The 16,195-nt window shown below is 42.7% G+C and overlaps 1 protein-coding gene across 1 annotated transcript; it reads right to left on the bottom strand.

Moving 5' to 3' along the window:
* Nucleotides 1-518: 518 nt before the first annotated feature.
* LOC132564638 (keratin-associated protein 4-6-like) lies at nt 519-1,448 on the bottom strand. Its single transcript, XM_060229277.1, is given in 1 exon segment — nt 519-1,448. A coding segment is annotated over 1 exon segment (930 nt).
* Nucleotides 1,449-16,195: the final 14,747 nt, after the last annotated feature.

The raw sequence follows: 16,195 nt of genomic DNA on the forward strand, positions 1-16,195 counted from the left end.
AGGGGCAGGAGGGAGGAGAGACAGCAGGAAGGGCAGGAGGGCAGGAAGGGCAGGAGAGACAGCAGGAGGGGCAGGAGAGACAGCAGTAGGGGCAGGAGGGACAGGAGGAGGGGCAGGAGAGACAGCAGGAGGGGCAGGAACAATAGTATGAGGGGCAGGAGCAACAACAGGAGAGACAGCAGGAGGGGCAGGAGAGACAGCAGGAGGGGCAGCAGAAGGGGCAGGAGCAACAATAGGTGGGGCAGGAGCAACCGCAGGAGGGGCAGGAGCAACAGCAGGAGGGGCAGGAGCAACAGCAGGAGGGGCAGGAGCAACAGCAGGAGGGGCAGGAGAGACAGCAGGAGGGGCAGGAGCAACAGCAGGAGGGGCAGCAGGGGCAGCAGGAGGGACAGGAGAAACAGCAGGAGGGGCAAGAGGGACAGCAGGAGAGGCAGTAGAGACAGCAGGAGGGGCAGGGCAGGAGAAACAGCAGGAGGGGCATGAGGGACAGTTGAGGGACAGGAGAGACAGCAGGAGGGTCAGGAACAACAGTATGAGGGGCAGGAGCAACAGTATGAGGGGCAGGAGCAACAGCAGGTGGGGCAGGAGCAACAGTATGAGGGGCAGGAGCAACAGCAGGTGGGGCAGGAGAAACAGCAGGCGGGGCAAGAGAGACAGCAGGAGGGGCAGCAGGAGGGACAGGAGAGACAGCAGGAGGGACAGCAGGGACAGCAGGAGGGACAGGACAGACAGCAGGAGGGACAGGAGGGACAGCAGGAGGGACAGGAGAGACAGCAGGAGGGGCAGGAGGGACAGCAGGAGCGTCAGGGGAGACAGTAGGAGGGGCAGGAGAGACAGCAGGAGGGGCAGCAGGGGCAGCAGAAAGAGCAGGAGAGACAGCAGGAGGGACTGGAGCAACAGCAGGAGGGGCAGCAGGAGGGACAGGAGAGACAGAAGGAGGGACAGCAGGAGGGACAGCAGGAGGTACAGCAGGAGGGACAGCAGGATGGTCAGCAGGCCCAGCAGGAGGGACAACAGGAGGGGCAGGAGGGACAGCAGGAGGGGCAGGACATACAGCAGGAGGGGCAGGAACAACAGTAGGGGCAGGAACAATAGCAGGAGGGGCAGTAGAGACAGCAGGAAGGGAAGGAAAAGCCGCATGAGGGGTATGAGGGACAGTAGGAGGGGCAGGAGGGACAGTAGGAGGGGCAGTAGGGACAGAAGGATGGGCAGGAGGGACAGTAGCAGGGGCAGGAGGGACAGCAGGAGGGGCAGGAGGGACGGTAGGTGGGGCAGGAGGGACAGCAGGAGGGGCAGGAGGCACAGTAGGAGGGGCAGGAGGGGCATGAGCAGACATATTTTCCCAGATTTCTAATAAAATGACGCATTATGGCAGTGCTATCTGCAGTTGTTGTGTCATGGCTGTCGTAGCATTTCTTCATCTTCCATCGTTTAAGTTCAGTGAGCATCTTTACACATATGTTATAGGATTTTAAATTAAACCGGTCCCACATGTAAAAACAGCAATGTCACAAGGTCTCACCTTACAGTAGAGATGGCTTTCCTTTAATTTACTCTCTAAATATAGAAATGAATTGGTGTTGAGTTGAATTCGATATTTTGTAAAATACATTAATGTTTAAATTTCTTTTGGACTAGGTGGTGACATTTATTGCGTGACTCATCTCAAAATTTATTTGTTCCATCAAGTTTATCGCAGTATTGACTTTCATTAATAAACATTACTTGTGTACTATAATACAACATCAAATGATTTAATGTAAAATCTAATGTTATATATTGTTACTGTTGTGAAAATAAATTGAAAAACATAACTTGTAATCAACACTGCTGCAGATTGAAATTTTGCTTGGGTTGAGAATTTCATATCTATCAGTCCATAATTCATTTGCCCGGGGGGAAAATGATTATTTTTGACTAAGGTCCACAAGTACATGTTCATAACATACTGAATCAGTCAAATTTTACACATACTGCAGCATTTCATTAATCAGATGGTGCATGCCTGTTTGATGGCTGCCCCAGAGCTCAATCTGCTGATGAGGATCAAATGAGCAGGCTGGCAGAGTACTCTGTCAGTACCAGTAGAGAAATGAGTGCCATTTTAGGCAATTTACTGTCTTGTTACCAATAATTTTGATGGATTTGTCACTGGTTATCCTGGATTGTTAAACACGAAGTGGGAGGCAAGGTCACTGCCAGCAGGCATGTGTTGAAATTCACGTTTTACCATTATCGAAGTTTGTTGTTATTTATTCTACATGCATCAATTAATCAGGTCAATAATTATTAAGTAATGTCAAAAACTATAACATAATTATCATAAATCTAGACAATCTCTGTCCTTAGCTCATTAGATGATTGTTTTTATTTCCCTCCATTTATGAATTTTTCATTTTGCTTTAATGGATTGAGGCTTGCTACTGCAATAAAGGTCATCATTTACTTCAATGTTTCCAATAAGATTCCAACACAGAACCACTGGCTTACTATTCTGATGCACAACTAGCAGTATATTGCAGCTAGTATTTTACCACCATTACACTAAAATGATTTTTTTTACACTCATGTTATAACTGCTGTTGAGGTCCTACACGGATGCTGTTGAGATCCACATGAATGTTGCTGAGATCCCAAAGGGATGTTGCTGAGATCAAACACGGACGCTGTTTCCACAACATTGATTGATCTTCATTTATCCTTTAAAAGTTGGATCTTTTTTCTTCTTTTCTCTCCTTTGTATTTTAATTTTTTCTGTATTTTTTTATTTTCTAAATTATGTGAATTCTTAAAAATTTCTTTTAAGAAATAGAGATAATAATCTTGAAAAATCAAACCCATGATGGTCGCCTGTTATCATTTCTTTTTTTTTTCTGATCAGTCCTAAAATCAAAGTGGTTCAACTAAGGAAAGGGTAAACCCACATATGAAATTTGAGAAGGACTCATCCAGTTATTCTAGGCATGAAATAGTGATAAAAATCTTTCATGATCAGCCATTTTGTTCATTAAACGCTTCACAAGAAATAGCGAGAACAAAATTTCGCTTTGAAAATCTTTGATGGTATTCTACACGCCATCTTGCTTTTCTGATCAATCCTGAAATCACCCAAGCACAACTGGAGAGCAACTTACAATGCATTGCACATCTACACACTAAGGGTAACCCGTACATGAAATTTCAGTATGATTCATCATGACCTTCCCCAGAAAGAGCAAATACAGTCTACAACTGACAAAAAACAACATGGCTGCCGGTCAGTGTTACAAATGAACTTAACACCTGTTCCCAAATAATCAACAGATTTCAAATTAACTGGCATATTTGTTATCAATCATTGCGCTTGAACTTTTCTTCACAAAGCAATGCTGTTATCCAATATGACTGAACCTGGCCAAACTCTGCAGAACAATGTTTTATTATACCCGCAATATCACACACACTCAGTCTTTGCAATGTTACATAATACGTTTAGATTCTTTTATTGTCATCAGTAGCAAACATCCCCAAGTTAGCCACTTTTTTTTTTATTTCTAAACATGAAATTTGTATAAAATGGTTAGAAATACACCCCTGACACTGCTTTGTGATTTTTGTTGTCATGACAACCTTTAAATGCTAAAACAATGAGGGTAACAATGCAATACATTGAGATAATCCAGAAAGACCGACCATGACCTTTGAGAAATCATGTCAATGATTTTTTAAAATTTAGACAAGATGTATGGTGGCTTTATTTGATTGATAAATCCATGAATATTCATAACATACCAGGGAAATAGAATACTACATGTTGGCTACAAGAAATAATCTTTCCAATTTCCTTTTCTGCATTGATTTAGATATTAAATTTGAACAAATTTGACAGCTCTGCACCCCAGCACCACTGTCATAAAATATCATCAGCCCAGCTGTCTTTGGGTAATGAATCAAATAATTTGCTTAAAGTTTTAACAAATTTCATCCCAGAAAAGGGTCAAGGTCATTTATTTGAACAAACTTCATGGATTCCTTCCTGTTGATAAGAAGTTGCTGAAAGGCATAAATTGCCTTGCAGTATATTTTAATTTCATCATCTGTAAGAAATAGTAATATGACAACTGCTAACTGAAGCTGTATTGAATATTATGCATCAACACAATCACTAAAGAATCACATCAATTAGGATTTCACACTGTTAAATGATTTTTCATTTTCTTTCTTTTTCCATTTTTGTGCATTATTTTCCATTGGAAAATTATGTACAGTATGAATAATGATGTCATATTTCCGTTCCAAGCGTACCCAACTCACACCCAACTACATGTTTGAAATAACCCCCCCTCACATCCCACTCCTGGTCACCAGAGGGGCCCCCCTCACACCCCACTCCCTGTTTGAGTAGGCCCCTCTCACACCCCACTCCCTGTTTGAGGAGGCCCCTCTCACACCCCTCTCCCTGTTTGAGGAGGCCTCTCTCACACCCCACTCCCTGTTTGAGGAGGCCCCTCTCACACCCCTCTCCCTGTTTGAGGAAGCCTCTCTCACACCCCACTCCCTGTTTGAGGAGGCCCCTCTCACACCCCATTCCCTGTTCGAGAAGACCCCTCTCACACCCCACTCCCTGTTTGAGGAGGCACCTCTCACACCCCACTCCCTGTTTGAGTAGGCCCCTCTCACACCCCACTCCCTATTTGAGGAGGCCCCCCTCACACCCCACTCCCGGTCACCAGAGGACCCCTCTCACACCCCACTCCCTGTTCGAGGAGGCCCCTCTCACACCCCACTCCCTGTTCCAGCTGAATTCATTTAAAAACCCTTCCAACTAAACATCAGGAAAAAAAAATCTTTTGTTTAAATGGAAAAAGTTAATGTTTGGAGATTTTAAAAAATCTGATTTCTGTGACCTCATGTATGGGTCAAGGTCAAGGTATTTCAGATGTCTTTTTGAACTTCATCCCACAAACTTGTCAACCAAATATGCTAGGTCTGTTGATAAATTTTGATACAGTAGAAGAAGGATTTGCCGCCTGTGACATTGAATTTGTCCAAAGATCATTTTGGCCATGTATGATGAATTAAGGCCAAGTATGATGACTTAAGGCCTTTTAGGTACTCAGCTCATCTACGAATTTTAACATATTTGACACAGTCAGTTTTCAAACACCATTTATTTTTACAAACTTTGTCATGCTTCACCAACCAAGCATCATGAATATCACCGTGGAAACCCAACAGTCTTTTGGGCCAAGTGACCTGAAAATAAATGTACACATGCTTTTCATTTCAAAACTGGTCAGGGTGACCTTTGACCATTTTATCTTAAATGATGACCACCAAAATCTAATCAGGTATGGAACCTGGTCCTAAAATGTCTTGATGTGACATAATCAACTTAATCTCTCCTTGGGATCACAATACTGTGAATATTTGATAGTCTGCACACCTCTGTTCCTTGCTAATCTGTCAACATTACAAGATTATTGGACAGCCAAATTACGACATAAACATTTGTAATAATATTGTGTTTGTTTAGCACATCTATGTCTCTCTGCATGTGGAAATGAATGTATCCATTCATATCAGTGTAAAAAAAAAATGCTTTCAAACCGTTAGGTCTGCATTTTGTCTGTATTTTGTCTTTAAACCTACATATAATACAAATGTAATCTGATATTCATGGCTTTTCTTTTTGTTCATCAACTGAAAATTGGTAACTCTAACATTTTCTTTGAACTTTTAAACTATAAATATTTGTGACAGCTTCGTAAACTCTCTCAGCCCTTAAATGCAAGAAAAAATGGGTGCATCCATCAGCTTAACTGGTCTAATGAATGAGCTCAACGTCTGTTTATCAGTTAATGTCACATTCAAATATCTACCTGACTATAACCTTATTTCCTTTATATTCCATTAATACCCATTAGCGCCTTTGAATATACCCAGACAATGGTCGCTATGGTTACCATCACTGCTTACTTAATTATCACAAGTTTATACTAAGTGCAACAGGATATTTGATCAAAAGATTTTGCAGAGCGACCAACAAATATCTCAGTTTTTGCATGAATATCATTAGGAAAAGATCAATTTTGTTCCCGCAAAGCATTTCTGTATCTAGAAATTGGACCGAAAGCCAAATACAACAGCCGGTGGGATTTCTTTGGGCGCCAATGTAAAAAGAGCAGGAAAAACAAATTAGTGGCCCAAGCAGGAATTGAACCTAGGTCTCCGGTGTTAAAATCAACCGGCTCTACCAACTGAGCCAAAGAAGCATGATTTGATGAGGTTTGAAGAAGCGACCATTCAGTCTCTTGCTGGACACTCTACTGCTCCACTAAAGTGAAATCCAAGGCCAGTAAGGTGACCAGATCTCTTAATTTCTTCATTACTCCCTCCTTCATAAAGTTTTTGAGCCAAAAAACAACAATTCAGGTTCAATATCTCTAAGGAAGCATCTCATCTTCTATAATACTTCTTCCCTTGGAGTGGTCAACGACACCAAATTTATTGTAAGAATTAAAGGAGTAATAAAAAATACCCTGCTGCCACTTGAGTTCGATCAAGCAACCCTTTGGCCTATAGTGGACACTCTACTACCCAAATAAAGGAAAATTCCCTCCAGTTAAAGCCAATAAGATGTAATGTTCTCTCAATTTCTACACTACTCCCCTCCTTCACAAAGTCTTTGACCCCGAAGGCAGCACCAACTCAGGTTAGAAATCTCTAAAGAAGAATCTCAATTTCCTATAGCTTGTGCCCTTTGAGTGTTAAATGACACCATGCAAAGCTGTCAAAGGAAGGAGTACTGAAAAATACTCTACCTCCACCAGGGTTCGAACTAGCAACCCTTCAGTCTCTGCCTAAAGGAAAATTTCCATTAGCCAAGGCTAGTAAGGTGACCTATATTCTCAACTTCTACAGATATAAAATACACTACCTTCTGTAATTTTCTAGACTATCAACGTCCAGATTATAGTGGGTCCACTCCATATATTCTACAAATTCAAGGTTTTTATTTATTACAAAAGTGGTCATGGGTGACCTTTGACCTTTCATATAAGCTAAATCTAATCAGCTGAAGAACTTTGTGGTGTGATGTTTAAGTGTGAACCCTGACCAAGTAGAGTGTATAAGAATTAAGAGGAAATTATTTCCAGCAAGAGTTCAACCCTGAAAAATATATATCTCAAATCAATGGCGACTACTGACAGTTAACATAATTAAGTATTAGATCAATTCCAAGAGGCTGCACTTTTTGTCTAGAAACAGAGAGCTATTTCCTATAGGTCAGTGTTGTCTGGTCTTTTGTTGTTAAGTCTGTCAGGTCACTCTGGACCCGCAGCTTGTAACATATATATATACTCACTCGCAGGACAAGAAATAGATCATGTTTTCACACCTCTCCCCCAGTTCATATTGATTATTTTTGGACATGCTGAACACAAGATTTGGAAAGCTATTACACAATGCACTCCTCAAGGTTTTCTAGGAAAGATTATCATTAAAAAATCATACCTTCTGTTTCAACTGCAGTAAATAACAATGGTATAACCATACACCTACATAATATAATGTAGTTACAGTTCACTCGCAAATAACTAATCACATTTCTAAATCAGGCAACATGACATTCCTCCAGTGATCTAACACCAAATAGAGAAAAGGCTAATTATACACTGTGTCTTATAATCCTGATCTGGAACAAGGTTCTGTAACACCTGTCTGTACAGTAACACCTGTCTGAGGATACAGCACATGTCTGTACAGTAACACCTGTCTGTACAGTATACAGTCACACCTGTCTTAACAGTGACACCTGTCTCAGGATACAGCACATGTCTATACAGTGATACTTGTCAGTACAGTAACACCTGTCTTAACAGTGACACCCGTCTCAGGACACAGCACCTGACTACACAATGACACCTGTTTGTACAGTAACACCTCTGTACAGTGACACCTGTCTGTAACACCTGTCTGTACAGTAACATCTGTCTATACAGTAACACCTGTCTGTGCAGTGACACCTGTCTATACAGTAACACCTGTCTGTACAGTATACAGTAACACCTGTCTGTACAATAACACCTATGTACAGTAACACCTGTTTGTACAATAACACCTGTCTGTACAGTAACACCTGTCTGCACAGTAACACCTGTCTGTTCAGTGACACCTGCCTCAGCACACAGCACCTGTCTATACAGTAACACCTGTCTGTACAGTAACACCTGTCTGTACAGTTACACCTGTCTGTACAGTAACAACTATCTGTACAGTAACACCTGTCTGTACAGTAACACCTGTCTGTACAGTTACACCTGTCTGTACAGTAACACCTATCTGTACAGTAACACCTGTCTGTACAGTAACACCTGTCTGTACAGTTACACCTGTCTGTACAGTACAGTAACACCTGTCTGTACAGTTACACCTGTCTGTACAGTAACACCTGTCTGTACAGTAACCTGTCTGTACAGTTACACCTGTCTGTACAGTAACCTGTCTATACAGTAACACCTGTCTGTACAGTGACACCTGTCTGTACAGTAACACCTGCCTCAAGTACAAATAGTTATTATAGTTGTTTACATGACAGAATAAGTAATTACCAAAAGTTTTACAGTACAATATATATACTTACTTCAGTAAGAAATAAAAACATTTTATCATTCAGGTACAGTTGAACATGTTTTCTTTGATTATCAAACAATTCTAAAAACAGCCTCAGAGAAAACAGGAAATCAATTGGAAATCTTTAAACTGCATCACACAAGAAATTGTCACTTCTCAGTCTCCGACAAACATCTAAACCAGCACTTCAATCAAATCTAACGTTCGTATACGATTGCATTACCTATCCCTAATTCTGGTAAAAAACGTTGTTTTAACCTATTGGCCTGTGCTGATGTGCGACTCAGTGGCACTCTTCGTCTGTACAATATAACAACACGTGTATAACAGGAAACTCAACTGATATCTTTGAAGAAGAATGTAACCATCAGAAGTTGTGGGGATACTAAACACAGTCCAGGTCTGTCACTGTCATGTCTGGTGGGGATACTAAACACAGTCCAGGTCTGTCACTGTCATGTCTGGTGGGGATACTAAACACAGTCCAGGTCTGTCACTGTCATGTCTGGTGGGGATACTAAACACAGTCCAGGTCTGTCACTGTCATGTCTGGTGGGAATACTAAACACAGTCCAGGTCTGTCACTGTCATGTCTGGTGGGGATACTAAACACAGTCCAGGTCTGTCACTGTCATGTCTGGTGGGGATACTAAACACAGTCCAGGTCTGTCACTGTCATGTCTGGTGGGAATACAAAACACAGTCCAGGTCTGTCATTATCGTGTCTGGTGAGGATACTTAACACAGTCCAGGTCTGTCACTGTCATGTCTGGTGGGGATACTTAACACAGTCCAGGTCTGTCACTGTCATGTCTGGTGGGGATACTAAACACAGTCCAGGTCTGTCACTGTCATGTCTGGTGGGAATACTAAACACAGTCCAGGTCTGTCACTGTCATGTCTGGTGGGGATACCAAACACAGTCCAGGTCTGTCACTGTCATGTCTGGTGGGGATACTAAACACAGTCCAGGTCTGTCACTGTCATGTCTGGTGGGAATACAAAACACAGTCCAGGTCTGTCATTATCGTGTCTGGTGAGGATACTTAACACAGTCCAGGTCTGTCACTGTCATGTCTGGTGGGAATACAAAACACAGTCCAGGTCTGTCACTGTCATGTCTAGTGGGGATACTAAACACAGTCCAGGTCTGTCACTGTCATGTCTGGTGGGGATACTAAACACAGTCCAGGTCTGTCACTGTCACAGTCCAGTCCAGGTCTGTCACTGTCATGTCTGGTGGGGATACTAAACACAGTCCAGGTCTGTCACTGTCATGTCTGGTGGGGATACTAAACACAGTCCAGGTCTGTCACTGTCATGTCTGGTGGGGATACTAAACACAGTCCAGGTCTGTCACTGTCATGTCTGGTGGGGATACTAAACACAGTCCAGGTCTGTCACTGTCATGTCTGGTGGGGATACTAAACACAGTCCAGGTCTGTCACTGTCATGTCTGGTGGGGATACTAAACACAGTCCAGGTCTGTCACTGTCATGTCTGGTGGGGATACTAAACACAGTCCAGGTCTGTCACTGTCATGTCTGGTGGGGATACTAAACACAGTCCAGGTCTGTGATTGTCATGTCTGGTGGGGATACTAAACACAGTCCAGGTCTGTGATTGTCATGTCTGGTGGGGATACTAAACACAGTCCAGGTCTGTGATTGTCATGTCTGGTGGGGATACTAAACACAGTCCAGGTCTGTCACTGTCATGTCTGGTGGGGATACTAAACACAGTCCAGGTCTGTCACTGTCATGTCTGGTGGGGATACTAAACACAGTCCAGGTCTGTCACTGTCATGTCTGGTGGGGATACTAAACACAGTCCAGGTCTGTCACTGTCATGTCTGGTGGGGATACTAAACACAGTCCAGGTCTGTCACTGTCATGTCTGGTGGGGATACTAAACACAGTCCAGGTCTGTCACTGTCATGTCTGGTGGGGATACTAAACACAGTCCAGGTCTGTCACTGTCATGTCTGGTGGGGATACTAAACACAGTCCAGGTCTGTCACTGTCATGTCTGGTGGTGATACTAAACACAGTCCAGGTCTGTCACTGTCATGTCTGTGGGGGATACTAACACAGTCCAGGTCTGTCACTGTCATGTCTGGTGGGGATACTAAACACAGTCCAGGTCTGTCACTGTCATGTCTGGTGGGGATACTAAACACAGTCCAGGTCTGTCACTGTCATGTCTGGTGGGGATACTAAACACAGTCCAGGTCTGTCACTGTCATGTCTGGTGGGGATACTTAACACAGTCCAGGTCTGTCACTGTCATGTCTGGTGGGGATACTAAACACAGTCCAGGTCTGTCACTGTCATGTCTGGTGGGGATACTAAACACAGTCCAGGTCTGTCACTGTCATGTCTGGTGGGGATACTAAACACAGTCCAGGTCTGTCACTGTCATGTCTGGTGGGGATACTAAACACAGTCCAGGTCTGTCACTGTCATGTCTGGTGGGGATACTAAACACAAACACAGTCCAGGTCTGTCACTGTCATGTCTGGTGGGGATACTAAACACAGTCCAGGTCTGTCACTGTCATGTCTGGTGGGGATACTAAACACAGTCCAGGTCTGTCACTGTCATGTCTGGTGGGGATACTAAACACAGTCCAGGTCTGTCACTGTCATGTCTGGTGGGGATACTAAACACAGTCCAGGTCTGTCACTGTCATGTCTGGTGGGGATACTAAACACAGTCCAGGTCTGTCACTGTCATGTCTGGTGGGGATACTAAACACAGTCCAGGTCTGTCACTGTCATGTCTGGTGGGGATACTAAACACAGTCCAGGTCTGTCACTGTCATGTCTGGTGGGGATACTAAACACAGTCCAGGTCTGTCACTGTCATGTCTGGTGGGGATACTAAACACAGTCCAGGTCTGTCACTGTCATGTCTGGTGGGGATACAAAACACAGTCCATGTCTGTCACTGTCATGTCTGGTGGGGATACTAAACACAGTCCAGGTCTGTCACTGTCATGTCTGGTGGGGATACTAAACACAGTCCAGGTCTGTCACTGTCATGTCTGGTGGGGATACTAAACACAGTCCAGGTCTGTCACTGTCATGTCTGGTGGGGATACTAAACACAGTCCAGGTCTGTCACTGTCATGTCTGGTGGGGATACTAAACACAGTCCAGGTCTGTCACTGTCATGTCTGGTGGGGATACTAAACACAGTCCAGGTCTGTCACTGTCATGTCTGGTGGGGATACTAAACACAGTCCAGGTCTGTCACTGTCATGTCTGGTGGGGATACTAAACACAGTCCAGGTCTGTCACTGTCATGTCTGGTGGGGATACTAAACACAGTCAGGTCTGGTGGGGATACTAAACACAGTCCAGGTCTGTCACTGTCATGTCTGGTGGGGATACTAAACACAGTCCAGGTCTGTCACTGTTTTGTCTGGTGGGGATACTAAACACAGTCCAGGTCTGTCACTGTCATGTCTGGTGGGGATACTAAACACAGTCCAGGTCTGTCACTGTCATGTCTGGTGGGGATACTAAACACAGTCCAGGTCTGTCACTGTCATGTCTGGTGGGGATACTAACACAGTCCAGGTCTGTCACTGTCATGTCTGGTGGGGATACTAAACACAGTCCAGGTCTGTCACTGTCATGTCTGGTGGGGATACTAAACACAGTCCAGGTCTGTCACTGTCATGTCTGGTGGGGATACTAAACACAGTCCAGGTCTGTCACTGTCATGTCTGGTGGGGATACTAAACACAGTCCAGGTCTGTCACTGTCATGTCTGGTGGGGATACTAAACACAGTCCAGGTCTGTCACTGTCATGTCTGGTGGGGATACAAAACACAGTCCAGGTCTGTCACTGTCATGTCTGGTGGGGATACTAAACACAGTCCAGGTCTGTCACTGTCATGTCTGGTGGGGATACAAAACACAGTCCAGGTCTGTCACTGTCATGTCAGGTGGGGATACTAAACACAGTCCAGGTCTGTCACTGTCATGTCTGGTGGGGATACTAAACACAGTCCAGGTCTGTCACTGTCATGTCTGGTGGGGATACTAAACACAGTCCAGGTCTGTCACTGTCATGTCTTGTGGGGATACTAAACACAGTCCAGGTCTGTCACTGTCATGTCTGGTGGGGATACAAAACACAGTCCAGGTCTGTCACTGTCATGTCTGGTGGGGATACAAAACACAGTCCAGGTCTGTCATTATCGTGTCTGGTGAGGATACTTAACACAGTCCAGGTCTGTCACTGTTTTGTCTGGTGGGGATAATAAACACAGTCCAGGTCTGTCACTGTCATGTCTGGTGGGGATACTAAACACAGTCCAGGTCTGTCACTGTCATGTCTGGTGGGGATACTAAACACAGTCCAGGTCTGTCACTGTCATGTCTGGTGGGGATACTAAACACAGTCCAGGTCTGTCACTGTCATGTCTGGTGGGGATACTAAACACAGTCCAGGTCTGTGACTGTCATGTCCGGTGGGGATACTAAACACAGTCCAGGTCTGTCACTGTCATGTCTTGTGGGGATACTAAACACAGTCCAGGTCTATTGGGAATACTAAACACAGTCCAGGTCTGTTAATGTTATGTCTGTATGGAATATTATTTTTATGGTGATGTGTCTGAAAAACTGACAGGATGTATATACCACAGCAGAAAGATTTATATAAACACAGACAAGTTCAGTGCCATCTAAATTGATATGTTACCATAGGGACAAACAGTATTTATCAGACATTATAAATTATATTGAAAATGAAACATGCATATGTGCAGATACAAATTGTCCCTTTCAATTATACAGGAGATACATTTCATGTATGACAGCTTTGTGTTGGATAAGAAGATTATACTGGTCCGAATTTTACTGCAGGGCTCTGAAGTAAGATTTTTGATGGTATGAAGAATGCCTATCAGCACTATCCATCATCCACAGAAATCCATATGATGGATATTAAATATCATTTTCCCTGGCGGTGAATTGTTTTTTATAACCATTAATAGCTGTCCTAGACTTAAGTGTTTTATAAAAAGGTTTTAACGTTATTGATGATCGTGACATTAACACAAACTGGAAGTATATTAGAACATATGGATTGGGAAGGGAAAGGTTACAGCCGCTAAGTATATTATATCTATCAATGAAAAGAGAGAAAAAGCATCTCTCCTATACACCATGTATAAATCATCCTGTCCTTTTACACATCTATATCAACCATCTAACATTCAAAATTGATGAAAATGAAGTTTGAACTTCCGAACTAGATGGACTGAAACCATTTCGCAGCTGAAATTGACATTAATCTGGGTAAATGCAGTTTAAAAGAGCACTGTAGATTCTTGTTTATTCACATGTCTATATAAACATAATTTAGGTAAACAGATTTACGAAATCTTAATGTAGTTTTGTTAATTGTAAACAGTTCAGCATTCATATGTTTTACATCAGATTCTTTATCTTCTATCAGCACGTAATCATTCCTGTAGATAACCAAGGCTCAACAGACCAAAATATTACTGTACATTTTTGCAGCGACTAAAAAGAAAAGACATTATTGAATTGGAAAAGTTAATTCTGCCTCTCAGTTCGACCTGCCCCTAGGGAAGCTAGTCTCTCGCTTTATATCAAATCTATTTAGTCATTTTTATCCAATGATAATTCAGGACAAATCGGGACAAATCTTTTTATACAAATGTACTTACTAAAGAAAATGGAGTTATCCCCCATTGGACCCTTGAGCCCTCAGCCTTCAGATCCTCCAATTACCTGACACCATGTTATATTTACCTAATATGACCATGAAAATCCATGGAGATGTTTTTTACTAGTCCAGCATACAAATGTCATCAAAAAAAGTCAACCGATAGAATGCCTTGCTTACAAATTTGTTCATTTGTTAGGTTTTGCCCAGATGAATAGTCAGGGTCTGTTCAGGCGAGTCTCCATGTAGTACCTGCTGATTCTAATGTCACTGAAGTTATGCGGGATGCTTCTACATGCTAATAGGAGGAACTGGTGCAAAGTGTCTCGGAATTATTACCGCAACACCACAGGACAAAGATTGTGAAAACACACACAAATGAATAGCACTTTGGATAAGATACAGTAGAAAGCATCAATGAATTAAACTGTATTATACAGCTGTGTCGTCCTTCCAGGAACTGTCAGTGATGTTAGGGCCTTTAAATTTAAAATTTTAAACCATATCATATGAGCTGAATTAATCTAATGCTGACTATATGCATGCAGATATGGCTGAATGGACGGACGGACATTAAGACATGTTCACCTGATCTTTTTTCCTTTGTAACAGATAATAAACTTCCTATTTCTATCAAATACAATGTTTATTCAACAGCATACAAAAGCTACCAGACCCCAACTTGCTCAAACGGTGAATTATTACTTGACAAATTTCTATAAATAGTAACAGTGACCTTGACCTCGGCCTGTCTGGAACCTGAAACAAGATCACCACTGAGACATCATCTTTCTTTGTTTACCTTTGTGCACAGTTAAAAGTACAAGTGTCTTGCATTAGCTGATCGTATCCTGAGAACTGTTGATGTGATGTTATTATGTAATATTGAGACAGAATTCATCTGTATGGAACTGACATGAAAAAACATTATAAGTACGCCTCCCCTGAAAATGATAGGGGCGTGAAGAAATGATTTGTAATACGTCTATTATTTATTAACGCACATCCTGGTAACATTAAAGTAGTTACAGCCATATTGGTAACAGTTTAGACATCCCAGTAGCTACAACATTGTGGAAAGTGTCTAATACCAAACCTAACTCAAGTGCAAACTTGTCATTGTGTATATCAATCACATTAAGGATACAAGCTGGTATGCCCCAAATCTCGGTCAGCTACATGAAGGCAGGGTCATAGATACCACACGCCATTAACTCACAAATTCAATTTTGGTAAAAAAAGATTCCCTTTTGGACATGTGATGCTCAAATGATTCAATCACAACAAACTGGTATTGGTTTTCGATTAAACTTCATCCACTGAAGAAAGATAAAGATATTAAGGAAATGCATATGGTTTAATGGAAAAGAATTTTGGTATCGAAGAAACAAGCTTTGGGAATATCTGCTTTCCTCAATCAGTTGGTTTATTTATTTCTGTAATGATTATGGCTTGAGGGGAAGGTACGACAACCTGTGTAGACCATGTCAAGTCAGAAAATCACACGAGTTATGGCCACAGTTCCATACTGTACTGTTAGACTGAGTCAGATCAGAGACTGACCGTGTATGTCAGTGGTGCTGACCACAGCTCCATACTGTACTGTTAGACCCAGTCAGATCAGAGACTGACCGTGTATGTCAGTGGTGCTGACCACAGCTCCATACTGTACTGTTAGACTGAGTCAGATCAGAGACTGACCGTGTATGTCAGTGGTGCTGACCACAGCTCCATACTGTACTGTTAAGACTGAGTGTCAGAGACTGACCGTGTATGTCAGTGGTGCTGACCACAGCTCCATACTGTACTGTTAGACTGATCAGATCAGAGACTGACCGTGTATGTCAGTGGTGCTGACCACAGCTCCATA

This window comes from Ylistrum balloti, unplaced genomic scaffold (genome assembly GCF_031769215.1).
Source record: "Ylistrum balloti isolate Yb309-2 unplaced genomic scaffold, AGI_CSIRO_Ybal_v1 Utg372454, whole genome shotgun sequence".
In the NCBI taxonomy this organism is placed as follows: Eukaryota; Metazoa; Mollusca; class Bivalvia; order Pectinida; family Pectinidae; genus Ylistrum; species Ylistrum balloti.